This window comes from Somniosus microcephalus, chromosome 12, assembly GCF_052327205.1.
Source record: "Somniosus microcephalus isolate GS21.2 chromosome 12, FLI_Smic_1.0, whole genome shotgun sequence".
NCBI classification, from domain to species: domain Eukaryota; kingdom Metazoa; phylum Chordata; class Chondrichthyes; order Squaliformes; family Somniosidae; genus Somniosus; species Somniosus microcephalus.
The window spans coordinates 174,695,070-174,722,468 of NC_140998.1; the positions used below are offsets into that span (position 1 = coordinate 174,695,070).

A 27,399-nucleotide genomic window follows, 5' to 3' on the forward strand; every position below is an offset into this window, starting at 1 on the left:
CTGAAGGCACGGCCGCCAATGGTGAAGCGATGGAAATCAGCAATGAGCAAGACATTGGAATTGGAGGAGCGCAGAGATCTGGGGGGCGCTCAAAGAGATTACAGAGGTAGGGAGGGGCGAGGCCATGGAAGGATTTGAAAACAAGGATGAGAATTTTGAAATCAAGGCACTGCTTAACCGGGAGCCAATGTAAGTCAGCAAGCACAGTGGGGGATGGGTGAATGGGACTTGGTACGAGTTAGAACACTGGCAGCAGTTTTGGATGACCTCAAGTTTACGTAGAGTAGAACGTGGGAGGCCGGCCAGGAGTGAGTTGGAATAGTCGAGTCTAACAAAGGCAGATGTGCTGAGGCAGTGCGGAGACAGGCGATATTAGAGGTGGAACTAGGCGGTGCTAGTGATGGAGAGGATTCAGGGTCAGGAGCACAGCTCAGGGTCAAAAAGGACGGCAGGGTTGTGAACAGGCTATTTCAGCCTGACAGTGGCCTCGGTGGGATGACATCGGCGGCTGGGAAACGAGGGTATGTATTAAGCACAGTGCACTAAAGAAGCAGTGCGGATACAGGGGAACACTAATACTGAAACACCCAGGGGCCACACTGCTGCCCTGTGGGTGACTCTCAATATGCATTAGAACATACCCGCAGTGATAAAAAAAACACTCCATCATAAACCGCAGGGTTTTAAAACAGCTCTCCGGCTGGTTAGAACATGAATGAAGTAAACGGTCACGTCTAGCAATAATGTAAATCCCAATCCAGCAGCTGGGTCTTCCGGCTTTCACTGTAAACTTTACACGCAACATTTTAAAGTAATGCCATGTACAGTTCGCTCGCTTTTTCTAAACCCAATGCAAGAAAAGGTGATGAAGAGCAGAGACCCCGTCTGAAAGGCAACTTTGGAATTCTTGAATGCGGAGTTAACATCTAAAATAAGACAGACAGTGACCTAACACGGAGATGGGGAATGAAACGCTGCAAAAACTGATCTTCCAAAGTTCACAACAACAACAACATGACAGCAGCCATTTAAATCCACTTTTTAAAAGTACACGTCTCCTTAACAGCGTGAGAAATCCCCAGGGCAGACACAACGTGCCAGTGGAAAGCGGAGAAGGAGCCTGATGTGGTGGGTCCCCACTCACACCGTCACTCGCTGCCAGGGAATCAAAATAAACACGGCTGCTGCCACGTGCGTGCAGCGAGCAAATGGCAATGACCGGCCTCCCTCCCTCAGCGGCCAGCAGTGGTGTGCGGAGGCTGAGCAAGCGGTGCCTGCCCGGGAGCTGCAGTCCATCTGTCAGAGGGCTGGGAGCGAGGACAGGAGTGGAGGAGCAGCCCAGCCCAACTCAGCGGCGGCAGGGTGTCCGCCTCCCGTCTCTGGACACCCCCCAGCAATAACCGTCACCGCAAAAAAAATGCACTGGCGGCCCTCGGGCTCACAGCCCTTCCCCCGGGACGCCCGGTCCGGTCCGGCCCGGCCCTGCCCCGGGACGCCCGGTCCGGCCCGGCACTGCCCCTTCCCCGGCGCTGCCCCTTCCCCGGGGCGCCCGGCCCGGCCGCAGCTCCCCGCCAAGCTGCCAGCCGCGACTCGGAACACACCACAGCACTTCCCAGCAGCGGACACTGCAGCGCAGGGTGAGCTGCAGTTGTCCCGGTGCTGCGCCACTGTTGCCTCAGTGTTGCAGCATTTCCTTACTTACGATTTGAGAGGATTCTGAATGACAGTCGCCATTTTACTACAATGTAACAGAATCTCCGGCTCAACCTTCTTAGAACGCTGCGTCAGCCAATCAGCGCACACCTCCTGGGCAGAGGGGCGATGCCAGGCGTCTGATTGGCCAGCAATCAATCACACCGCCACGCCCACTCTCCAGCTGTGTGTTGTCTGTGGGCCGGTCTGTGGGCTATCTCTGTGTTCGGGTGTGCCGGGCTATGTGCTATCTCTGTTCGGCTGTGCCGGTCTGTGTGCTGTCTCTGTGTTTGGTTGTGCCGGTCTGTGTGCTATCTCTGTGTTCGGGTGTGCCGGGCTATGTGCTGTCTCTGTGTTTGGTTCTGCTGGTCTGTGTGCAAACATAGAATCACAGATTACAGCACGGAAGGAGGCCACTTCGGCCCATCATTTCCGCGCCGGACAACAAAGCGCTTCCCAGCCTAATCCCACTTCCCAGCTCTTGGACCCGTAGCCCTGCAGCTTAGTGCACATCCAAGTACTTTTTAAATGTGATTAGGGTTCCTGCCTCTACCACCCTTTCAGGCAGTGAGTTCCAGACCCCCACAACTCTCTGGGTGAAGAAATTTCTCCTCAAATCCCCTCTAAACCTTCCCCCAATTACTTTAAATCTATGCCCCCTGGTTTTTGACCCCTCTGCTAAGGGAAATAGGTCCTTTCTATCCACTTTATCTATGCCCTCATAATTTTATACACCTCAATAAGGTCTCCCCTCAGCCTCCTCTGTTCCAAGGAAAACTGACCCAGCCTATCCAGTCTTTCCTCATAGCTGAGATTCTCTACTCCCAGCAACATCCTTGTAAATCTCCTCTGTACCCTCTCTAGTGCAAGCACATCTTTCCTGTAATGTGGTGACCAGAACTGCACGCAGTACACTAGCTGAGGCCTAAATAGTGTTTTATACAGTCAGTGCTGGGACCCCCAACTCTTTACAATCTATATTAACGATTTGGAGGAAGGGACCGAGTGCAACATTTCCAAGTTTGCCGATGATACAAAGATGGGAGGGAAAGCAATGAGTGAGGATGACATAAAAAACCTGCAAAAGGACATAGACAGGCTAAGTGAGTGGGCAGAGATTTGGCAGATGCAATATAATGTTGGAAAGTGTGAGGTTATACACTTTGGAAGAAAAAATCAAAGAGCAAGTTATTATCTAAATGGAGAGAAACTGCAAAGTGCTACAGTACAAAGGGATCTGGGGGTCCTGGTGCATGAAATACAAAAAGTTAGTATGCAGGTGCAGCAGGTGATCAGGAAGGCCAATGGAATCTTGGCTTTTATTGCAAGGGGGATGGAGTATAAAAACAGGGAAGTCTTGCTGCAGTTATACAGGGTATTGATGAGGCCACACCTGGAATACTGGTTTCCATATTTAAGAAAAGATATACTTGCTCTCGAGGCGGTTCAGAGAAGATTCACTCGGTTGATTCCGGAGATGAGGGGGTTGACATATGAGGAAAGGTTGAGTAGGTTGGGACTCTACTCATTGGAGTTCAGAAGAATGAGAGGCGATCTTATTGAAACATATAAGATTGTGAGGGGGCTTGATCGGGTGGATGCGGGGAGGATGTTTCCACTGATGGGTGAGACTAGAACTAGGGGGCATAATCTAAGAATAAGGGGCTGCCCTTTCAAAACTGAGATGAGGAGAAACTTCTTCACTCAGAGGGTAGTAAATCTATGGAATTTGCTACCCCAGAGAGCTGTGGAAGCTGCAACATTAAATAAATTTAAAATGGAGATAGACAGTTTCCTAGCAGATAAGGGAATTAGGGGTTACGGGAAGAGGGCAGGGAAGTGGACGTGAGTCTAGATTCGGATCAGCCATGATCCTATTGAATGGTGGAGCAGGCCCGAGGGGCCATATGGCCTACTCCTGCTCCTACTTCTTATGTTCTTATGAAGCATAACCCCCCTGCTCTTGTATTCTATGCTACGGCTAATAAAGGCAAGCATTCCATATGCCTTCTTAACCACCTTATCTACTTGGCCTGTTACCTTTAGGAATCTGTGGACATGCACTCCAAGGTCCCTTTGTTCCTCTACACTACTCAGTGTCCTACCATTTAATGTGTATTCCCTTTTCTTGTTAGCCCTCCTCAAATGCATTACCTCACACTTCTCCGGATTGAATTCCATTTGCCACTGTTCTGCCCACCTGACCAATTTATTGATATCTTCCTGCAGTCTACAGCTTCCTTCTTCAGTATCAACCACACTGCCGATTTTAGTATCATCTGCAAACTTCTTAATCATACCCCCTATATTCAAGTCAAGATTGTTGATATATACCACAAAAAGCAAGGGACCTAGTACTGAGCCCTGCAGAACCCCACTGGAAACAGCCTTCCAGTCACAAAAACATCCATCAACCATTACCCTCTGCTTCCTGCCTCCGAGCCAGTTTTGAATCCAACTTGACACTTTGCCCTGGATCCCATGGGCTTTTAACTTTTAACAGTCTGCCATGTGGAACCTTATCAAAAGCCTTGCTAAAGTCCATATACACTACATCAAATGCACTGCCCTAATTTACCCTCCTTTTTACCGCCTCAAAAAATTCAATCAAGTTTGTCAGACACAACCTTCCCTTAACAAATCCGTGCTGACTATCCTTGATTAATCCGTGTCTTTCTAAATGAAGATTTATCGCCTTGCGCTCCTACTTTCATTTTATAGTTTCCCCCCATCCTGTCTCAAAGGCATTGCCCGGCTGCGACCCTCAGTTCACAGAACACTTAGAGTTCTGACATCCATGCATGCACTTTGTAGCTGGAATGGCTGGATAGGGAGGGAAACAGGAGACTACAGAACATGCAGGCCATCTGCATGTTGAGGCAGAGAATGTCAGCTGGCTATTCACCAAGGTCATCATAGTCTAGTTTCAATCTGCCATTCACATATGACTACTTTAGGGACATCTGGATAGGAGTCAGAGTGAAGCTTTGCCTGTTTGTAAATATAACATTGGTTAGAAGGAAGAAATATAAATACCTCTACAAAGAAACGCTGTCTTTTACAACCTCTGCATTGGCAGCCTTCCTGTCCTGACAGTGTTGACTCTTGCTGGGATATCATTCTGCAAGTACTGGCAGCCCTCCAGTCTGCTTCTTCATGTGTGTGCTGAGACACCGAGTGTTGACAGGCTGTTGAACAGAGAGATGTGACAACCAAGCTGCTCTTGTCCTCACCTCGTGTCCACACATGCACATTTCAGCAGGGGTCACTGAATCGTGGTCAGCAACGGAAGCTTGGCTGATTCTGTTTTTCACTCACCACCCAGGGTTCCATTTTCAGTATTTCGTACTTCACATTTCTGACCTACAATTTGCAGACGACACAAAGCTGGGTGGGCGTGTGTGCTGCGAGGAGGATGCCGAGAAACTCCAGGATGATTTGGACAGGTTGGGTGATTGGGCAGAAGCATGGCAGATGCAATATAATGTGGATAAATGTGAGGTTATCCACTTTGGTAGCAAAAACAGGAAGGCAGATTATTATCTGAATGGCAATAGATTGGGAGAAGGGGAAGTGCAACAAGACCGGGGTGTCCTTGTGCACCAGTCGCTGAAGGTAAGCATGCAGGTGCAGCAGGCAGTTAAGAAGGCAAATGGTATGTTGGCCTTCGTAGCGAGAGGGTTTGAGTACAGGAACAAGGATGTCTTGCTGCAGTTGTACAGGGCCTTGGTGAGACCGCACCTTGAGTATTGTGTGCAGTTTTGGTCGCCTTATCTGAGGAAGGATGTTCTTGCCATGGAAGGAGTTAAGCGAAGATTCACCAGGCTGATACCTGGGATGGCAGGAATGATGTATGAGGAGAGATTGGATCGATTGGGCTTGTACTCGCTGGAGTTTAGAAGAATGAGAGGGGATCTCATCGAAACTTATAAAATTCTAACAGGACTAGACAGACTAGATGCTGGAAGGATGTTCCTGATGGTCGGGGACTCCAGAACCAGGGGTCACAGTCTAAGGATAAGGGGTAAGCCATTTAGGACAGAAATGAGGAGGAATTTCTTCACCCAGAGAGTGGTGAACCTGTGGAATTCTTTACCACAGAAGGCAGTAGAGGCCAATTCATTAAATATATCCAAGAAGGAGTTGGATATATTTCTCAAGGCTAAAGGGATCAAGGGGTATGGGGAGAAAGCAGGGACCGGGTACTGAATTTGGATGATCAGCCATGATCGCATTGAATGGCGGAGCAGGCTCGAGGGGCCGAATGGCCTACTCCTGCTCCTATCTTCTATGTTTCTATGATTCAGACATATCGATCTTTAACGGTAAGATTAAAAAAAAAAAATTTATTTTTAAAATAATTTTGCACCTCCTCCCACTATTCCTGCCACTTCCACTGTCCTTTGCCTTCCACCCATCCTGGGCCTTCATTAGTGACCCCACGCACACTGACCCCCCATTAGTGACCCACGCACTCTGACCCCCCATTAGTGACCCCCCATTAGTGACCCCACTCTGACCCCCCATTGGTGACCCCACTCTGACCCCCATTAGTGACCCCCCACTCTGACCCCCATTAGTGACCCCACTCTGACCCCCATTAGTGACCCCACTCTGACCCCCCATTAGTGACCCCACTCTGACCCCCCATTAGTGACCCCACTCTGACCCCCCATTAGTGACCCCACTCTGACCCCAATTAGTGACCCCACTCTGACCCCCCATTAGTGAACCCCCCACTCTGACCTCCCACTCGTCTCCCTTTACCAATCCTGGGCCAGAGTAAATCCCCACTGCCATTCCCCGCAGTTGTTGGCATCTCCCCACCTGGTCTTGGCTGCTCCCCAATCACCCTGCACTATTTCCTGTTCGCTGTGTCTTGACCACTTTGGGTCCTAGGCCATGTTTCTGCAGGTTCCACACTCCGGCCCTGTCCCTCTGGGCCTGTGCCTATTTTAGTACTACCTCTTTGCAAGTTTCCCAGCACTTACAGATCTATAGGCCAGGAAATTGGATCATTTTGTGCGGCTGTTAAGGCCAGTTCGGAAGAAAAAAGGCGGCCGCCTCGCTTCTGCCCGCTTCTGGCAGGTCTCGCAGCAGCCACCATTTTGGGCAGGTCGGCAGTGCTGCCAGTGCTTGCGATCACTGCAGAAATGGAAATGAGGCAGATCGTGACGTCAATGGGTGTGCAACGCTGATTGGACGCACGAGCTGCCATTTTGGGCGTCGCCACTCCTTTTAACGCCCCTCCAAATCACGGCCAGCTGACCATGTGATCAGCTGCAGGAGGACCCCCCAGCAACGCTATTTAAAGGGATCATCAACAACTTGCAGCTGACTTGCTTTTTCATTTCTGCTGGCTCTATGTAAGTTTGTGCAACTGTTTGGAGCTTTCTCCAGTCATTTAAAGTTGGTGAGGTGACCAGGCGTGTTGCTGCAAGTGGAGAAGGCCTTGCTTCTCATTGAAAGGGTTCTACTCACACCACTTGTTCCCAGTCATGGGGGCTCTACTTGCATTCCCCCTCGCGCTCGAGTATGACAGGGAGATGGAGTGGAGGCAGTGAACAAGAGGACAAGATGTTCGCAGAGGGAGTGGTGATGGGGCAGGAGGGCTCACATAGGAGGGCTCACCCACCTAGGGTCTTCCGAGAGCACTTCTCCTTCTTGCACTTAAGCCAGGAGCAGTGCATTAGGAGACTCCGCTTCCCCAATGAGATGGTCACAGCAATCTGCCACCTCTTGTACCCAGACCTGTAGCCTCAGAGCAGGGCAAGGACGGTGCTGCTAGTGGCCCTCAAGGTCACCGTGGCACTCAATTTTTTTGCATCTGGATCCTTCCAGTCTGCAGCAAGAGACATAGCTAACATCTCCCAGGTCACCATCCATCGCTGCATCCGAGAGGTCAGAGGCGCTGTGCTCCAGGAGAAGCAGCAGGAGCGCACATGTGGCCATGTCAGGATATCGGGCTTCCTCATGGTGCAGGGCGCCATCGACTGCACCCACATGGCTTTGCAGGCACTGCATAACAATCCTGAGATGTTCCGTAACAGCAAAGGCTACCACTCACTTAATGTCCAGTTGGTGTGTGATCATGCCCAGCGCATCATGATGGTCAATGCCTGGTACCCTGGCAGCAGGCGAAATCTCGGCGGGAATCGCGGAGCGGCAGCAGTACAAAAAGGCCCCAGAGGCTCATGTAGGCCTCAGTGTATCAGCGGGAGAAATCTCGGCGGGAATCACAGAGCGGCGACTATATAAAGGCCCCAGAGGCTCAGGTAGGCCTCAGTGTATCAGCGGGAGAAATCTCGGCGGGAATCACAGAGCGGCGACTATATAAAGGCCCCAGAGGCTCAGGTAGGTCTCAGTGTATCAGCGGGAGAAATCTCGGCGGGAATCACAGAGCGGCGACTATATAAAGGCCCCAGAGGCTCAGGTAGGCCTCAGTGTATCAGCGGGAGAAATCTCGGTGGGAATCACAGAGCGGCGACTATATAAAGGCCCCAGAGGCTCAGGTAGGCCTCAGTGTATCAGCGGGAGAAATCTCGGCGGGAATCACAGAGCGGCGACTATATAAAGGCCCCAGAGGCTCAGGTAGGCCTCAGTGTATCAGCGGGAGAAATCTCGGCGGGAATCGCGGAGCGGCGACTATATAAAGGCCCCAGAGGCTCAGGTAGGCCTCAGTGTATCAGCGGGAGAAATCTCGGCGGGAATCGCGGAGCGGCGACTATATAAAGGCCCCAGAGGCTCAGGTAGGCCTCAGTGTATCAGCGGGAGAAATCTCGGCGGGAATCGCGGAGCGGCGACTATATAAAGGCCCCAGAGGCTCAGGTAGGTTTACCAATCTCCAATCTCAGAGGGAAAGAAGTAAAAAGTAATCGAAGTGTGACGTCACCAGAAAGCAGGTAATTGATTGGTTGGTGAGTATTTCTCTCTTTATAAACTTTAACCCTGTGGTTTATAGTTTCTAAAGTCTCTGTGGTGTAGCGGGGACTGTTTATAAACCAGGGCCCTTAAATATGCTATTTAACGGTAGTGTAATTGGTGGGATTGATTTGATTTAATTTAATTTCAATTAATTAAAGGGTAAGTCATGGCAGGAGCGCCCAGCCCCATTGTAAGGTCCTCCTGCGCTATGTGGGAACTCAGGGACACTTCCTGTGTCCCTGACAACTATGTGTGCAGGAAGTGTGTCCAGCTGCAGCTACTGGCAGACCGCATTGCGGCGCTGGAGCTGCGATCGGATTCATACTGGACCATTCGCGAGGCTGAAGAGGTTGTGAATAGCACGTTTGATCAGTTGGTCACACCGCAGGCAAAAGTTGGACAGGGAATGTGTTATGTCTTCTAGCGCTCGTAGTGCTTTGTAAAGACGACTCTGGACTCGGTAGTTTGTAATTATAAACTACTGTTTTATTTGTGTTGTAATGGCTGCCTGCCGCATGGTGCGGGGTGATATTTCCAAGTGCCTTGTGCGGCGCCTGCGCACTACTTTCCCAGCATCGTAGTGCTGCTACACTTGATTTAAGTGTTAGTACACTTGTACAATGTAGTCCCAACATAACTATGTAACATCCCTCTTTCCCAACAAAACTAACCACATCAATTTTCTATGTTACAATGTTTCCAGTTGAATAACGTTAACAAAATACAGAACGTCAGCTTTCTTTGCTCAATTTATATACAGATATTTGTCCATGCTGTTTTACTCTTCTGTGTGAATTATAATCGGACTAGGACAGCACTGAGGCGGCAGTTAAAAGGAGGAGTGAGGCAAGGCCCGACCAGATCGGACCAGGAGAGCACCGGGGCGGCAGTTAAAAGGAGGAGCGAGGCGACGCCCGACCAGATCGGACCAGGAGAGCACCGAGGTGGCAGTTAAAAGGAGGAGCGAGGCGAGGCCCGACTAACTCAGCAGCGGGGAGAGAGGTAAAAAGTGTGACGTCACCAGGGAGCAGGTAAGTGATTGATTGGTGAGTATTTCTCTTTTTTAAACTTTAACTCTGTGGTTTATAGTTGCTAAGGTCTTTCTGGTGTAGCGGGGACTGTTGGTAAACCATACAAGCGCCCTAGAGTATATCTTTCACTGGTGGTATTGAATTAATTTAAATTAATTAAAGGGGTAAGTCATGCCAGGAGAGCCCAGCCCCGTGTTATGCTCCTCTTGCTCTATGTGGGAATTCAGGGACGCTGCCAGTGTCCCTGACGACCACGTGTGCCAGAAATGCATCCAGCTGCAGCTACTAGCAGACCGCATGGAGGCGCTGGAGCTGCGGATGGATGGGCTTTGGAGCATTCACGATGCTGAGAGGGTCGTGGATTACACGTTTGATGAGTTGGTCATGCCGCAGGGTAGGGCTGCACAGGCAGAAGGGAAATGGGTGACCATCAGGCAGAGCAGTAGAGGCAGGCAGGTAGTGCAGCGGACCCCTGTGGCCATCCCCCTTTCAAACAGGTATACCAATTTGGATACTGTTGAGGGGGATGACTTACCAGAGGAAGGCAACAGCAGCCAACTTCCTGGCACCAGGGGTGCTTCTGCTGCTCAGGAAGGGAGGAAAAAGAGTGGGAACGCAATAGTGGTAGGGGATTCTATTGTAAGGGGAACAGATAGGCGTTTCTGTGGCCGTAGACGTGACTCCAGGATGGTTTGTTGCCTCCCTGGTGCCAGGGTCAAGGATGTCACTGAATGGCTGCAGGGCATTCTGAAGGGGGAGGGTGAACAGGCAGAGGTCGTGGTTCACATTGGGACCAACGACATAGGTAGGAAGAGGGATGAGGTCCTGCAGCAAGAATTTAGGGAGCTAGGTAGCAGATTAAAGAGTAGGACCTCAAAGGTTGTAATCTCTGGATTACTCCCAGTGCCACCTGCTAGTGAGTATAGGAATAGGAGGATAGAGCAGATGAATGCGTGGCTAAAGAGTTGGTGCAGGAGGGAGGGCTTTAGTTTCCTGGAGCACTGGGCCTGCTTCTGGGGAAGGTGGGACTTGTACAAGTCGGACGGGTTGCACTTGAACCAGAGTGGGACAAATATCCTTGCGGGGAGGTTTGCTAGCACTGTTCGGGGGGGTTTAAACTAAAATGGCAGGGGGTTGGGAACCTGAGCAGGGAGACAGAGGAAAGGAAAACAGGGATAAAAGCAAAAGATAGGAAGGAGAAAAACAAAAGTGGCAGTCAGAGAAATCAACGGTTTAAATCAAAGGTGGCCACAGTAAATAATAATTCTAATAGGTCTAAGAGCGTTAAAAAAACAAGCCTGAAGGCTTTGTGTCTTAATGCGAGGAGCATTTGTAATAAGGTGGATGACTTGGCTGCGCAAATAGAGGTAAACGAATATGATTTGGTTGGGATTACAGAAACATGGCTCAAGGATGGCCAAGACTGGGAACTCAACATCCAGGGGTATTCGATATTCAGGAAAGATAGGCAAAAAGGAAAGGGAGGTGGGGTAGCATTACTGGCTAAAGAAGGGATTAATACAATTGTAATGAAGGATATTAGCTCTGATGATATGGAATCTGTATGGGTAGAATTGAGAAATACTAAGGGGAAAGAAACATTAGTGGGAGTGGTATATAGACCTCCAAACAGTAATGCGGAGGTTGGGGACGGCATTAAAAGGGAAATTAAAGAAGCGTGCAATAAGGGCACAGCAGACATCATGGGTGACTTTAATCTACATATAGATTGGGCGAACCAAATTAGTAACAATATTGTGGAGGAGGAATTCCTGGAGTGTTTACGGGATGGTTTCCTGGACCAATATGTCGAGGAACCAACCAGAGATCAGGCCATCTTAGACTGGGTATTATGTAATGAGAAAGGATTAATTAGCAATCTTGTTGTACAAGGCCCCTTGGGTCGGAGCGATCATAATATGATCGAATTCTTCATTAAGATGGAGAATGAAGTAGTTGACTCGGAGACAAGGGTCCTCAATTTAAATAAAGGAAACTACGATGGTCTGAGGAGCGAGTTGGGTAGAATTGATTGGGGAATGGCACTCAAAGGGTTGATGGTGGATAGGCAATGGCAAACATTCAAAGACCGAATGCTACAGAATTTGTTCATCCCAGTTTGGCATAAAAATAAAACAAAAAAGGTGACTCAACCGTGGCTAACAAGGGAAATCAGGGATAGCATAAGATCCAAGGAGAGGACATATAAATTGGCTAGAAAAAGCAATAATCCTGAGGATTGGGAGCAGTTTAGGAGTCAACAAAGGAGGACAAAGGGATTAATTAAGAAAGGGAAAATAGAATATTTTATATTCTAATAATAGAATAAAATAGAATAAGCTAGCAGGGAACATAAAAACTGACTGTAAAAGCTTTTATAGATATGTGAAGAGAAAAAGATTGGTGAAGTCAAGCGTAGGTCCCTTACAGTCAGGATCAGGGGAATTTATAATGGGAAACAAGGAAATGGCAGACCAACTAAATACATACTTTGGTTCTGTCTTCACAAAGGAGGACACAAATAACCTCCCAGAGATGCCGGGGAACATAAGGTCTGATGAAAGGGAGGAACTGAAAGAAATCAGTATTTGTAGGGAAATGGTGTTAGGAAAATTGATGGGACTGAAGGCCGATAAATCCCCAGGGCCTGATGGTCTACATCCCAGGGTATTTAAGGAAGTGGCCCTAGAGATAGTAGATGCGTTGCTGGTCATCTTCCAGAACTCGATAGACTCTGGAACGGTACCCATGGATTGGAGGGTAGCTAATGTTACCCCGCTATTCAAAAAAGGTGGTAGAGAAAAAGCGGGGAATTATAGACCAGTAAGCCTGACATCGGTAGTGGGGAAAATGCTAGAGTCTATTATAAAAGATGTAATAGCAGAGCACTTGGAAAGCAGTGACAGGATCGGACAAAGTCAACATGGATTTACAAAAGGTAAATCATGCTTGACTAATCTACTGGAATTTTTTGAGGATGTAACTGGTAAAATAGATAAGGGAGAACCAGTGGATGTGGTGTATTTGGACTTTCAGAAGGCTTTCGATAAGGTCCCACATAAGAGATTAGCGTGCAAAATTAAAGCACATGGGATTGGGGGCAAGGTATTGCCTTGGATAGAGAACTGGTTGGCGGACAGAAAGCAAAGAGTTGGAATAAACGGGTCATTTTCCGAGTGGCAGGCAGTGACTAGTGGGGTACCGCAAGGATTGGTCCTAGGACCCCAGCTGTTCACAATATATATTAATGATCTGGACGAGGGAATTGGATGTAATATCTCCAAATTTGCAGATGACACAAAGCTGGGTGGGAGGGTAAGCTGTGAGGAGGATGTAGTGAAACTCCAGTATGATTTGGACAGGTTGGGTGATTGGGCAGAAACATGGCAAATGCACTATAATGTGGACAAATGTGAGGTTATCCACTTTGGTGGCAAAAACAGGATTATGTTGGCCTTCGTAGCAAGAGGGTTCGAGTACTGTCTTGCTACAGTTGTACAGGGCCTTGGTGAGACCGCACCTTGAGTATTGTGTGCAGTTTTGGTCACCTTACCTGAGGAAGGACGTTCTTGCCATGGAGGGAGTGCAGCGAAGATTCACCAGGCTGATACCTGGGATGGCAGGAATGACGTATGAGGAGAGATTGTGTCGATTGGGCTTATACTCACTGGAGTTTAGAAGGTTGAGAGGGGATCTCATTGAAACCTATAAAATTCTGTCAGGTCTGGACAGACTAGATGCAGGAAGGATGTTTCTGATGGCTGGGGAGTCCAGAACCAAGGGTCATAGTCTAAGGATAAGGGGTAAGCCATTTAGGACTGAAATGAGGAGGAATTTCTTCACCCAGAGAGTGGTGAAGCTGTGGAATTCTCTGCCACAGAGGGCGGTGCAGGCCAGTTCATTAAATATATTCAAGGAAGAGTTGGATATATTTCTTGAGGCTAAAGGGAGCAAGGGATATGGGGAGAAGGCATGGACAGGGTACTGAAATTGGATGATCAGCCATGATCTCATTGAATGGCGGAGCAGGCTCGTAGGGCCGAATGGCCTACTCCTGCTCCTATCTTCTATGTTTCTATGTTTAATTGTCTTTATAATTATTCGCGATACCACTCAGGTGGTTGTATGTTACTCCTCCATCTTGTGGACTTGGCTGTAACTATTCCATTCTGCGGTGTTTTGGTGTGGTCTTTTCTTGTTGCCGGTGCTGTCGTGTTGGCTCTGGAGAGTGCATGTTTGCAGTTGTTGTATTTGAGGTGTTTGTTTCTGGCGTTATATTGTTTTCCGTGTCTGGTACCGTAACTGCTGTTAATGTTGTCTGCTGTTTGACAGCTTCAGGTGAGGGTTTGATATGGATCCTGTTTCGCCTGTCTTGGTTTCCCGGTTCTGTCTCTACCAAGTAAGATCTTGGAGTATCAGCTTTTCCAATAACCTTGGCTGGACTCCATGTTCTCAACAACGGATCTTGTATATGCACTGATTGCCCATTTAGCAGCTCCGGTAGTGGTTTTGCATGCTTGTTATATTGTATGCTCCCCGTAGCTTGTGTTTCCATCAGCTTCTGCCGAACGTCCTCTTGGTCCTGGGGAGGATATATCTTTGCTGGTAGAGTTGTTTTGTATTTTCTACTGTTTAGTAGTTCTGCTGGTGATTTCGAGTCTGCTCTCAAAGGTGTCGATCTGATTGCCAAAAGGGCGAGGTCTTGGTCTTCTCCCATCTCCTTGCTTTTAATGAGAGCTCTTTTGACTGTTTGGATCTGTCTTTCAATAAATCCGTGTCCCCTTGGGTAATGTGGGGATGAGGTAATTATTTTAAATCCGTATTTTTCAGCCAGTGCTCTGAATTCGCTGGAGGTGAATTGTTTCCATTGTCGCAGATTACCTTCTCTGGGATGCCCTGTTCTGCGAATAAGTTTTTCGCAATTTTTGTGATTGTTGTGGCTCTCATGTCGTTTATCCTTCTGACAAAAGGAAATTTTGAGTAGTAGTCTGCTACTATGATGTACCACTCCTGGTTGCACAGGAACAGATCTGTTCCGACCGTGTGCCATGGTCTCGGGGGTACTTCCATTTGAATAATTTCCTCCTTCTGCTGTGTGTTTCGGTATTTCTGGCATATGCAGCATGTGGAGACCATTTGTTCTATGCTTTTGTACATGCCTATCCAGTACACAGCTGATCTGGCTCTTAGTTTACATTTCTTCATCCCCATATGGCCTTGGTGTATTAAGCGGAGAAGTTCCGTTTGCATCGTTTTTGGTATTATGATTCTTGAGCCAGCAAGGAGAACACTGTCCTCCACCGAGATGTCGTCTCTGATTGTCCAGTACTGTCAGATTTGGTTTTGGACCTGCTGGATCTTCTCCGGCCACCCCTGTATTACCTGTTGCATGAGTAGTAGCAACTCCTCTTCTTTACCAGTCTCCTCTTGAATTTGGCTAAGCTTGTGGGAGTAACATTTACGAGGTGGTGTATTTTTACTGTCAGGCCCTTCATCTTGTGTTTTTCGTGTGGTGACAATCGAGACAATGCATCTGCCAGTGCCATTTCTTTTCCTGGCCGGTATTTTAATTCGAAGTCGTAACTTTGGAGTCTTAACAGTAACCTTTGCAGTCTTGCTGGGGCCTTGCTTAGGTTTTTCTTGTAAATTTGTTCGACTGGACGATGGTCACTCTCTACCTCAAATTTTCTTCCGTATAAGTAGGTGTGGAACTTTTCGCATCCGTATACTACTGCCAATAGCTCTCTTTCGATGTTTGCGTATCTTGTCTCTGCTGATGTCAATGCCTTCGATGCGAAAGCTATTGGTTTTCCTTCCTGCACGAGGGCTGCCCCTAGCCCCCTGGTAGAGGCATCTACCTGTAGGGTGACAGGTTTTTTTCTATCGTAATAAGACAGGCTGGTTTCTTTACATAATAATTCCTTTCGTTGTTTGAAGTTCCTCTCATGGGATTCTGACCATTGGTATTCGGTGTCTTCTTTTAGTAATTCTCTTAGGTTCGCTGTGTAGTCTGACATGTTCGGGATGAAAGAGCTCATTTACTGGACCAAGCCGAGGTAGCTTCTCAGCTCCTTCTTGTCGTTTGGAGGTTTCATCTCTGCTATCGCCTTGACCTTTTCGGGATTAGGCTTGACACCCTCCGGTGTGTAGATCATGCCAAAAAATTTGCATTTTGTACTTTTAACGATGCACTTCTCAGCATTCAGCTTGATGCCAGCCGTTCTGGTGCGCTCCATGGCCTCGTGCAAGTGCACGTCGTGGTCTCTTTCATTTGTTCCATAAACTTGGATGTCATCAGCGATTCCAATGGCTCCTTCACAGCCTTTGTATGTTTCATCGATCTTTTGTTGGAAGATGTCTTGGCTGACTTTCAACCCGAATGGCAGCCGCAGGAATTTATAATGCCCCAATGGTGTATTAAAAGTCGTCAGGTTAGTTGATTCTTCGTCCAGTTTTATGTTCCAGTAGCCGTTTCTGGCATCCAGTTTGGAGAAGACTTTGGCTCCTGCCAGGGCTGGTGTGATTTCTTCTAATGTTGGTGTGGGGTAGTGGTCCCGCTTTATGTCTTTGGGGTCCAGACAGATTCTGAGCCGCCCGTTCGGCTTTTCCCGTACCACAATCGAGTTTACCCAGTCTGTGGGTTCAGTGACCTTTGCGATTATTTCTTTCTCTTCCATTTCTTTTAGTTCAGTATATCATTTTTCTTTTAGCTCGAAGGGTATTTTTCTTGGAGCGTGGATTATTATGTCCATGTAGGATTGACACACAGACAGCAGGAGTTGAACAAAACAAGTCTTTACTGAACGAAGTCAATCGGGAAACTGAAACTACAGAGGCTTACTAATGCCTTTTATACAGGGGTGGTCACTGCCGGTACTGCAGCCTGAGACCAGTTATTCTCTTAAAGGTACATACACAACAATTCCTCCCCTTTTAGATAAACAGTACATAACATTCATTTAACAACTAAATGATAACTAATTACAATCACAATTACGGTTGCTAGATACATTGGTTGAGTTTAAGCAATTATAAGTTCAGTCTTTGAGGAGGCTTCCTGATTCTGTCTGGATAACGCCTCTTTGGGTATCCGGTTCTTCTGGCAAGGTTGAGTCGGGATCAATGTCGTTGTTTGGTTCATCTGCTTCCAATATCACCGATTCTGCGGTAGCTGCAATTGGTACGTCGATTTCATTGTCAGGTGTATCAGATCGTGGTGTGGAGTTGACGTTTTCCAGTGACTCTAGAATCTGGTCAGCATGGTGTCTTACAATGCTCTCTCCAACGTCCATGGTATACATGAGAGGTCCTTGCCGTGTACAAATCATTCCTGGCTGCCATTTCTCAGTGTGGTAGTCCCGGACCAAAACTGGTTGACCTATCTTAAAACTCCTGGTCGGCCTTTCATTCATATTCTGAAACTGCCTGTTCTCCACATCTCTTCTGATGTTTGGCTTAACCAAATCCAAGCGGCATCGTAGTCTTCGATTGAAGAACATCATGGCTGGAGTTTGGTTGGTAACCGCATGTGTCGCATTCCGGTAGGCAAACAAGAAGTTGTCCACCTTGTGTTGTAGGGGTAAATCTTCATTACACATTGCCTTGATAGCCTTCTTGAATGTTTGAACAAACCTCTCGGCCAATCCATTAGTGGCTGGATGATATGGGGCAGATGTGTAATGTTTATAACCATTGTTCTTTAAGAACCTCCGGAACTCTTCAGACACAAACTGTGGTCCATTGTCAGAGCAAATCTTTTCAGGCAGCCCATTCCTGGCGAATATGGTTCGTAAAACTGTGATCGTTTTTTCTGTGGTGGTTGAGGACATTTTTATTACCTCTGGCCACTTTGAATGTGCATCCTCCGCAATTAAAAACATCGAGTCCATGAAGGGACCAGCAAAATCAATGTGCACCCTTTGCCATGGAGATGAGGGCCACTCCCATGGATATAGAGGAGCTTGTGGTGGGGCGCTTTGGACCTTCTGGCATCCTGCACAGCTCTTGGTCATCTCTTCAATTTCTCTATCGATTCCCGGCCACCACACAAACGCTCTGGCTAAGTTCTTCATTTTTACCCCACCCAGATGATCCTCATGAAGCTCATTGAGCACTCTATCCGTCAACTTAGGTGGAATTACTACTCTGGATCCACACATCAAGGTTCCTCTGCACACTGACAGCTGTTCTCTTCTCGGCGAGAATGCTGGCAGCAGTGGTTCGCCATGTGTATTGATTTCTTTGTGGGTTCAATGACGAGACATTTATGCAAGAGAATGAGTTTTAATCTAAAGTCTGTTCAACTCTTTTATACAGCTTTTACAGGAGACACGATGCTGTGATGCATCTAGAACGAAACCGAAACTAAAACCAACTGCCTTGCTTCTCTCGGCCACATGCCCTCTGCTGGTCAGGCACAAGCAATCAATACATGCAATCATGCTATTAAGGCATCATAATCGAACAGGCAAATACCTTCTCTATTTGCTGATATCATTACACCATGTGCTGGCCATCCCTTCACCATTAAATCATAGACCCGTGATAGTGTCGGGTCATTCCGTGTTTCCTTTTCTATGTTTGCATTCGTCACAGGGAGACATTCGACTATGGTCGAGTGGAATAACTGCATTGGATCCACTGCAAGGTCTTCTTCTTCCACCGTCGGCAACGGTAGGCGTGACAATCCATCAGCATTCCCATGCTGTTTAGTTCCTTTGTACTCGATGTCATATTGGTGTGCCCCTAGGAAAAGGGACCACCCCTGCAGCTGTTGCGCTGTCATTATCGGTACGTCCTTCTGAGGGTTGAAAATGGAGACAAGAGGTTGATGATCGGTTAGTAGAGTAAATTTTTGACCGTGCAGGTAGTGATTGAACTTCTTCACCCCCCACACTAGGCTGAGGGCCTCTCTGTCAATCTGGGCGTAGTTACACTCGGCAGAAGTTAACGAGCGTGACGCAAAAGCTATCGGCCTCTCTAAACCATCAAGGAATTTATGTGACAGTACCGCCCCAATGCCGTAGGGAGATGCATCACACGCCAGTCTGATCGGCAGTGCTGGGTTGTAGTGAGCCAATACTTCTCTTGAAGTGATTAAGTCCTTACTCTTCTGAAAGGCCCGCTTACAGTCATTGCTCCATTTCCATGCTACTCCAGTTCGCAGCAGGGCATTCAGTGGGTGCAGAATTGTCGACAAATTCGGGAAAAACTTATGGTAGTAATTCACCAATCTGAGGAATGACCTCAGTTGCGACACATTTTCAGGTGCTGGGGCCTTAACAACCACTTCAATTTTGTCAGGGGACTTATGTAACCCCTCTTCATCAATCACGTGGCCACAATACGATATCTGTTTCTTAAAAAACTCGCACTTGGGGCGGTTGGCTCGTAGCCCATGTTCCCGTAGTCTAGTGAGCACCTGTTCTAGGTTGTTAAGGTGTTCACTGTCATCTTCACCTGTCACAAGGATGTCGTCCAAGTAACACTGAGTCCCCGGAATCCCTTGCAGGACTTGTTCCATCGCTCTTTGCCATATCGCCGGAGCCGATGCTACGCCGAATACCAATCGATGATACTGGTAAAGACCTTTGTGAGTGTTTATTGTGAGATACTTCCTAGAGGATTCTTCAACCTCCATCTGCAAATATGCTTGTGCTAGGTCAATTTTTGTAAAACGCTTCCCTCCAGACAGTGAGGCGAAGATGGCTTCTATCCTTGGAAGAGGATATTGTACTGTGTGAAGTACTGGGTTCACCGTCACCTTGAAATCCCCACAGATGCGAACCTTCCTTGGCTCCTCAGACTTATTGCTTAACGTTTTCTTCATGACAGGAACGATGGGTGTCGCCCACTCGCTCCAGTCGACCTTAGACAACACGCCTGCCTTCTCCAGATTCTCCAGCTCTGCCTCGACGGCTGGGCGAATTGCATATGGTACCGGTCTTGCTTTGAAAAACTTGGGAACTGCATTCTCTTCTATTTTTATCGAGGCGGTTACGCCTTTAAGAGTACCCAGTTCTTGTTGAAATACCTCTTTGGCATTAGCTAAGATTGTTGACAATCGTCCAGGAGTGACGTCTTCATCTTTTTTACCGTCCACCGTCATTGCATGAATAGAGTGCCAATCTAAGTTTATCTTCCTGATCCATTCACGTCCCAATAACGGTTGTCCACCATTTGGCAGTATGTAGAGATACAATTTCCGTATTTTTTTGCCGTTGTATTCGACAGGCACCCTTATTTTTCCTCTGGGGTATACTTTTTGCCCCGTATACGTCGTCAGGACGATGGATGTCTCCCTCAAGGGTATGTGTGAGAATAGCCGCTCGTAGTCTCGTCGATTCATGACGGTTAGCGCTGATCCTGTATCCAATTCCATTTTAACTTGGGACCCTGCTATCGTGAGGGTGACCCAAATGGTTCGGTGATCCTCTTTTGCGATTACATTGTGAAGTTTGAGACAGCTTAATCTCTTGTTCCCGGATTCACTATCGCTCATCTGGTCTTCGGAACTACTGTCCGTCATCTTTTGTACTTTCTTGTACGGTTCCTTAGTAGCCTTTTTGTTGTCACTGGTCTTCTTCCCAGACCTGCAAACTCGTGCAATGTGTCCCATCTTTCCGCATTGCCTGCATATTTTGTCCTTGGACCAGCAGTCCTTCTGGTCATGGTTAGTTCTGCCGCAGCGATAACATTTTGCAAATCCCCGTGTCATTGCGTGGGTGCCGTATTCCTATGGCTTTTGTTGTATTTCCGCAGCTCCCCTGGCTGCTGCTTCGTATGCTACTGCCATGCTGAAAGCCTTATCTAGCGTCAGCTCTTTCTCTGAGAGTAACTTCTTCTGTGTTCCTTCACTCAGGAGTCCACAGACAAATTTGTCCCGTAGGGTATCTGCCAGTCCTGCTCCGAACTGGCAGTGCTTTGATAGCTTGCGTAGTTCCGTAAGGTACTCAGCATTGCTCTCATCTTTATGCTGCGTTCTCCTGTGGAATTTAAATCTTTCTGCTATCAGCAGCGGTGCAGGGTTTAGGTGTTCCTGTAGGACAGCAACAATTTCGTTAAAACTCTTCACCTTCGGTTTGGCTGGAGTAATCAGTTCCCGCAATAGGCCGTACGTTCTAGCGCCCATTAAGTTTAGCAATACCGATGCCTTTTTCTCATCGGCTATTTCGTTTGCCTTGCAATATACCTCGACTCTTTCCACATACGTGGTCCAGTCCTCCGTTGTAACCTGCAGCTCCTCGCGGTTTCCTGCGTGTTTAATATTTCATTTTTTATTATTTTCCCATCGTGGAACAACCCTCTTCTCGGGTCTGTACGCAGCCCGGCTTCGTAGCACCGGCCACGCCCTGTGTGCTCCACCCTCTCTCTCTCCTCTTCCCGACAACGCTGCTCGGCCCCGTTGCAAGCCACCCGCTCGAGTTCGCGACCGCCGCAGCCCAGGAAGGATCAGTGTACTACCTGCCACCAGCCCGATTAGCAGAAGCACCATCGACAGGAACCAGGCCCCGCTTTCGACAGCTTCTCCAGCAATCTTCAACTCTGCTGACTCAGGGGCGGATGCCCACGGTGACGCCCGTTTCTACTGCTTCTTTCTTCCTTCTGGCCTCGACCTCTGCTCACTTCGCTTCAGGAATGGATCCCAGGAGGTGGTGCAGACTGTAGGTAAGTTCGTATCTGCTCGTCGCCAGTATTATGTCCCTGTATGATTGAGACACGGACAGCAGGAGTTGAACAAAACAAGTCTTTACTGAATGAAGTCAATCGGGAAACTGAAACTACAGAGGCTTACTAGCGCCTTTTATACAGGGGTGGTCACTGCCGGTACTGCAGTCTGAGACCAGTTATTCTCTTAAAGGTACATACACAACATGGATGACGGGTTTTACCTCTGGATCTATTGTTATATGGTACTTGAACTCCCCGAAGCATCCTACAGTGTCATCAAAACACTCTGGATACATGTCCATCAAATGTTTCGTGTCCATGATTTGTGGACGATTTTCCAGTGGGGTGTTGCTGTCGACTTTCAGTAATGTTTTTGTTCGTTCGTGGTTTACCGAGATTAACCCCAGCTTCTCACAGCTGTTTAATCCCAGGATCGCCGGTCCCTCGGAGTCGGTCACATAGAACATGCAGTTGTTGTTTCTGCTTTTCTGTGTTCCTTTTATATAGGTTGTTCCGAGTTGTCTGATCTCGCTCCCCACATACGCTGTCAGCGTGATGTTGTTTGCTTTTAAACATCCTCTTTTCGGGTATCTATCTTCGCCCAAGTTTTCGGGAAAGATCCTCTGGTATAGCCTCAGTGGAAGGATGTTGCTCTGAGCTCCTGTGTCCAACTTTACTTTTAGATTGATGGTTGTGGGCTGTCCTTCGATCCTCTTTTTAATCTGGATGATAGTGTGCCATTCTTTCTTTGGGGTGCTTTCCGCTCTGGATGTTTCATGTAAGAGAACGTTTATGGTTTCAATGTTCAGAGCTTTGTCATACCCGCAGTCTTCGTCATCTTGCTCACCCATGGTATGGATTTTGTTTTTCTTTTGTTGGTTCTGCTGTCCACCTCTGCTTTTGGTGTGTAGCCCCTCTCTTTTAGCTCTGCACATCTTTTGCCAGTGGTTTGCTTTACCACACGTGTTGCAGCTTGTTCCATACGCTGGCCATTTTCTTCTGTCTGTGTAGTCATGTTGTCTTCCGCAGTTTCTACATGTATTCTTCCCGCTGTCATATACTTGTTTTTGTGTGCTGTGCTTTTCGCGCACTGCATCTACTCTGTGATCCGGTTCGGGAGTATTCAGCATTTTCATCTGTTGTTTTGTGGCTTCGTGAGCCCTCGCTGTATCTATGGCTTCTGATATTCTGAGCTTTTCTTTTCCGATTAGTTCTTTTTGCACTTCTGTATGTGCTGATCCCCATATTAATTGGTCTACCAGCCTTTCTTCTAGTTCCGTAAACTTGCATTTGCTGGCTTCGTTTTTTAATCTCGTCAGGAAATTGTCAGCCGTTTCACCAGGTTCCTGTCTTAAGCTTTGGAATTTATACCTGTGTATGCAGTGGTTTGATTTAGGCTCGAGATGGTTACTGAACTTTTCATAAATCTCCGTAGGGTTTGTTTTATCCTCTTCGGATAAACTCCAGCTGTTATAGAGATCTAAGCCTTTTTCTCCCGCCCACAGTAGAATGTAGCTGACTTTTTCCTCATCGGAGGAGCCTTTCAGGAAACTTTTAAATATAAGCTCGCATTTTTGCTTAAATTTCCGGAAAGCTTCCACGATATCGTCGGCTTCCCAGTTCATGAGGGGGAGCATATTCGCGGTCAGTGCATTGGACGCCGCCATTTTAGCTGCCCGTACGATTCGTGGTTAAAACGCTGCAGAGTTTACTTTTAAATTTCTTTCTTCAATCTGATATCATTTTTATTTGCGTAAGTTTTACTCACTTATACCGCTGCCACCATGTTATGTCTTCTAGCGCTTGTAGTGCTTTGTAAAGATGACTCTGGACTCGGTTGTTTGTAATTATAAACTACTGTTTTATTTGTGTTATAATGGCTGCCTGCCACATGGTGCGGGGTGATATTTCCAAGTGCCTTGTGTGGCGGCTGCGTACTACTTTCCCAGCATCGTAGTGCTGCTACTCTTGATTTGAGTGTTAGTACACTTGTACAATGTAGTCCCAACATAACTATGTAACAGAATGGGTGACCAACAGACTAGGCACAGGCAGGTAGTGCAGGGGTCCCCTGTGTACATCCCCCTCTCAAACAGATACACCACTTTGAGTACTGTTGGGGGGGATGGCTTACCAGAGGAAGGCAGCAGCAGCCAACTTCCTGGCACCTGGGGTGGCTCTGCTGCACAGGACGGGAGGAAAAAGAGGGAGAGAGCTATAGTAATAGGGGATTCTATTGTAAGGGGAATAGATAGGTGTTTCTGTGGCCGCAAACGAGATTCCAGGATGGTGTGTTGCCTCCCTGGTGCAAGGGTCAAGGATGTCTCAGAGCGGCTGCAGAACATCTTGGAAGGGGGGGTGAACAGCCAGTTGTCGTGGTACATATAGGTACCAATGAAATAGGTAAAAAGCGGGATGAGGTCCTAAAAGCGGAATATAGGGAGTTAGGAGGTAAATTAAAAAATAGGACCTCAAAGGTAGTAATCTCAGGATTGCTACCAGTGCCACGTGCTAGTCAGAGTAGAAATAGGAGGATATTTCAGATGAATAAGTGGCTAGAGGAATGGTGCAAGGGGGAGGGATTCAAATTCCTGGGACATTGGAACCGGTTCTGGGGGAGGTGGGACCAGTACAAACCGGACGGTTTGCACCTGGGCAGGGCCCGGACCGATGCCCTAGGGGGAGTGTTTGCTAGTGCTCTGGGGGAGGGTTTAAACTAAAATGGCAGGGGGTTGGGAACCTGAGCAAGGGGACAGAGGAAAGGGAAACAAGGATAATAGCAAAAGATAGGAAGGAGAAAAACAAAAGTGGCAGTCAGAGAAATCAATGGTTTAAATCAAACATGGCCACAGTAAATAATAATTCTAATAGGTGTGATGTAAGAAAAAGGAGACTTACCATCAAGTAACTTTAAAGTAAGCTTTAAGTAACTTATAAACACACTATATACACAAGAGAGGTCTTTACCATGCCTCTGGCAGAAGTCTCTTACAATACTGAACAGACCAGTATTTATACCAGTCCAACAGGAAGTGACATATGACAGGAAGTGAGGTATGTACACAGTTCATAGTTCATAGTTCACAGGAAGTGATGACATAACTTCCCGGAAGTTGTCATTTTTATCACATTCTTCCCTCCTGCAGGATTAGGAGGCTGTGGTCTACCTTTTGGTCCGCAGCCGCCGAACAAGGAAGAGTCGCACCCGTTTGGATTCCCGCCGTAGAGGGTCGCTGGTCCGCTTACATGCGGTTGGCCATTGGTCAGAGTCTGTGTGGCCTGGATTGCCCTGTGAAGGGTCGGGGAGATCATGGCTTCGAGTACGAGCCCCAATAGGTTCAAAGTCGGACTGCCTCTGTTCAGAGGGAGGTGCAGAGCTGGTCTGTGGCGGATCAGTACTTTCATGCACGGTACTGGGAGGGTCGCAACCTTGAGCACGGGGTTCTACCGGCACCAAGCTAGTTGGTGTCCGATCAGGATCCTGGAGAGGGGTACCCGATAGGTCCCAAGAGTTTCCTGGTGAAATGCCATCACCCGATGTCCCACTAGGTCCTGGTGGGCAGGGAGCCAGATCCCGTAATGATACGGTAGATTCTCGGCCGTCGGGATATCGTATGTTTGCATAGGTGGGGTTGGCATCGGTTAGTTCGACCTCGTCTACAAGAGGGTCATTTTTAGACGTCCGAACGTATCTTCGGAGTAATACAGGTCCAGGAGTAGTTAGCCATGACGGGAGTGATGTCCCATGAGATGAGCGACGCTGGAATCCAAAGAACCGCTCATGAGGTGTAGTATTTGTGGCTGTAGAAAGCAGGGACCGTATAGAGTGCAATGCATCCGGAAGCACTGTTTCCCATTGCTGGTCTGGTAGGCCCCGAGATCTTAAAGCGAGACGTACGGAATTCCAGATGATACCGTTATACCTCTCTACCTGCCCATTTCCGATGGGATGGTATGGTGTTGTTTTGCTTGTAGCAATTCCCCGTTCGGAGAGGTAGTCCTTGAGTTCCCTTGACATAAAGGATGGACCCCGATCTGAGTGAATATAAGCCGGCATGCCACAGAGAGAAAATACCTGCTCAAGGCAGCAGATTACTGTGGACGCCAGCATATTGGAGCAGGGGAAGGCAAACAGAAAACGTGAATATTCGTCGATCACGGTGAGCAAATATGTGTTCCGAGTTGAAGAGGGCACTGGGCCCGTAAAATCAATGCTAAGTCGTTGCATCGGTTGGGTTGCATGTATGAGTATACCATCTGAGGGGCGGAAGAACTGAGGTTTTAATTCCGCACAAAGCCGGCATTCTGAGCATATTTTCTTTACATCTCCAGTGGAAAAAGGGAGATTCCGTGATCGTACGAAATGTAGCATGCGCGTAACGCCAGGATGACACAAACCATTGTGGACATCCATGAGAGTGGAGGATGACATAGTGGAGCAGAATGCCCGTGTGAGGGTGTCCGGGGCCACATTCTCCTTGCCAGGCCGATAGAGAATGGTATAACCAAAAGAGGCCAGTTCCATCCTCCAAAGTTGTATTTTATTATTCTTAATTTTGGTTCGTTTTCGATTATCGAGCATGAAGGCGACTGATCGTTGGTCCGTGATCAATGTAAAGTGCTGGCGAGCTAGAAAATGGTTCCACTTCCGTACTGCCTCTATGATGGCTGTGGCTTCTTTCTCAACCGGAGGATAATGTAGCTCGGCACCTTGTAAGGTCCTGGACATAAATGCTACAGGACGACCTTCCTGATTCAGAGTAGCCGAGATCGCCACCTCCGAGGCATCACATTCAACCACGAAAGGGAGATTCTCATCAATGGAGTGAAGAGCCGCTTTCTCCAACTGTTTTTTGAGAAGGTTAAAGGCTGCAACAGCCGCTGTTCCCAGTGGAAATGATCTAGCATGCAGCAAGGGTTGGATTTTGTCCGAAAAATGAGGAATCCATTTAGCGTAGTATGCAAACAGACCGAGAGCCCGACGTAAAGAAGCCGGATTCTTAGGTGACGGGAGCTCTTGGAGCGGGCGAAGTCTTTCTGGGTCTGGCTTAATGATACCATTGCCTATGCAGTAGCCAAGGATGTTGATGGTCGGTTGCGACTCAACAGATTTGGATTCATTCAGGGTCAAATTACGGCGATGGAGGGCATCCCGAAATTTTTGGAGGTTGGAGTCGTGTTCCTGTTGATCGTGACCTGCAATGGTAATGTTATCAAGATAGGGAAAAGTGTCCCTTAGGTTTTCCTGCTTAACCAGGCCATCCATTGCCCGTTGAAAGACAGCCACTCCATTAGTAACCCCGAATGGGAGGCGACGAAATTGGTATAGCCGTCCATTAGCCTCAAAGGCTGTGTACTGCTTATCTGAGACCTTCAAGGGTAACTGATGATAGGCACTTTTTAAATCGTAAGTTGAGAACACTTTGTATTCGGCCAGTTTATTAACCATATCATCAATGCGTGGCAATGGGTAGGCGTCCAAGTCGGTATATTGATTGATGGTTTGCGAATAATCGATGCATAGTCGCTGTTTGTGAGGTTTTAGAGGGTTCTTGACAATGACGACTTGAGCCCGTCAGGGCGACGAACATGGTTCAATGATATCCTCTGCTAGAAGTCGAGAGATTTCAGCCACAATAAAAGATTGGTCTTCCTGATTAAAGCGCCACGATTTCGTTATTGTCGGTTGGCATTGAGGCGGAATACTGGCAAATAATGAGGGTTCATCAAGTGAAGCTGCTGATAATGCACAAAATGGTAATTTAGATGGTATATTAGAAATAGTAAGTCCGGGTTTGGATCCACCAAACTCAATGGTGAGTTTCTTATGCTGTTTTTGGAAGTCCAGCCCTAAGAGGAGATCACTACATAAGTCCTTGAGCACCGAAAGTCGGGTGGAGGGATACATACGACCATGAAGTGTCATATCAACAACACAAAAGCCAGAGATTCTGGTATTAAGTGATGACTGGGCCATCGCAATTGCCTGGTCCGATGGGAAGACATGTAGTTTCAATTTCGCAACAATCTGTTCCTTAATGAAACTATCAGTACTTCCTGAGTCAATTAAGGCATCTAAGGT

The 27,399-nt window shown here is 47.7% G+C and overlaps 2 protein-coding genes across 8 annotated transcripts in view; both read right to left on the bottom strand.

Annotated features, from left to right (window-relative positions):
* LOC147109737 (zinc finger protein DPF3-like) overlaps positions 1-1,805 on the bottom strand; it is a 103,851-nt gene extending 102,046 nt beyond the window's left edge. For 4 of the 5 annotated variants that reach the window (XM_086003865.1, XM_086003863.1, XM_086003866.1 and 1 more), the window contains exon 1: positions 1,703-1,804. In XM_086003865.1, coding sequence (XP_085859991.1) covers positions 1,703-1,734 — 32 coding nt within the window. In that variant the 5' untranslated portion in view covers positions 1,735-1,804. Of the gene's footprint in view, positions 1-1,702 lie in introns of all 5 variants that reach the window. The other variant, XM_086003867.1, reaches the window with a different exon arrangement.
* Positions 1-27,399, bottom strand: part of lipeb (lipase, hormone-sensitive b) — a 576,644-nt gene that overhangs the window by 131,964 nt on the left and 417,281 nt on the right. The window lies entirely within an intron of this gene.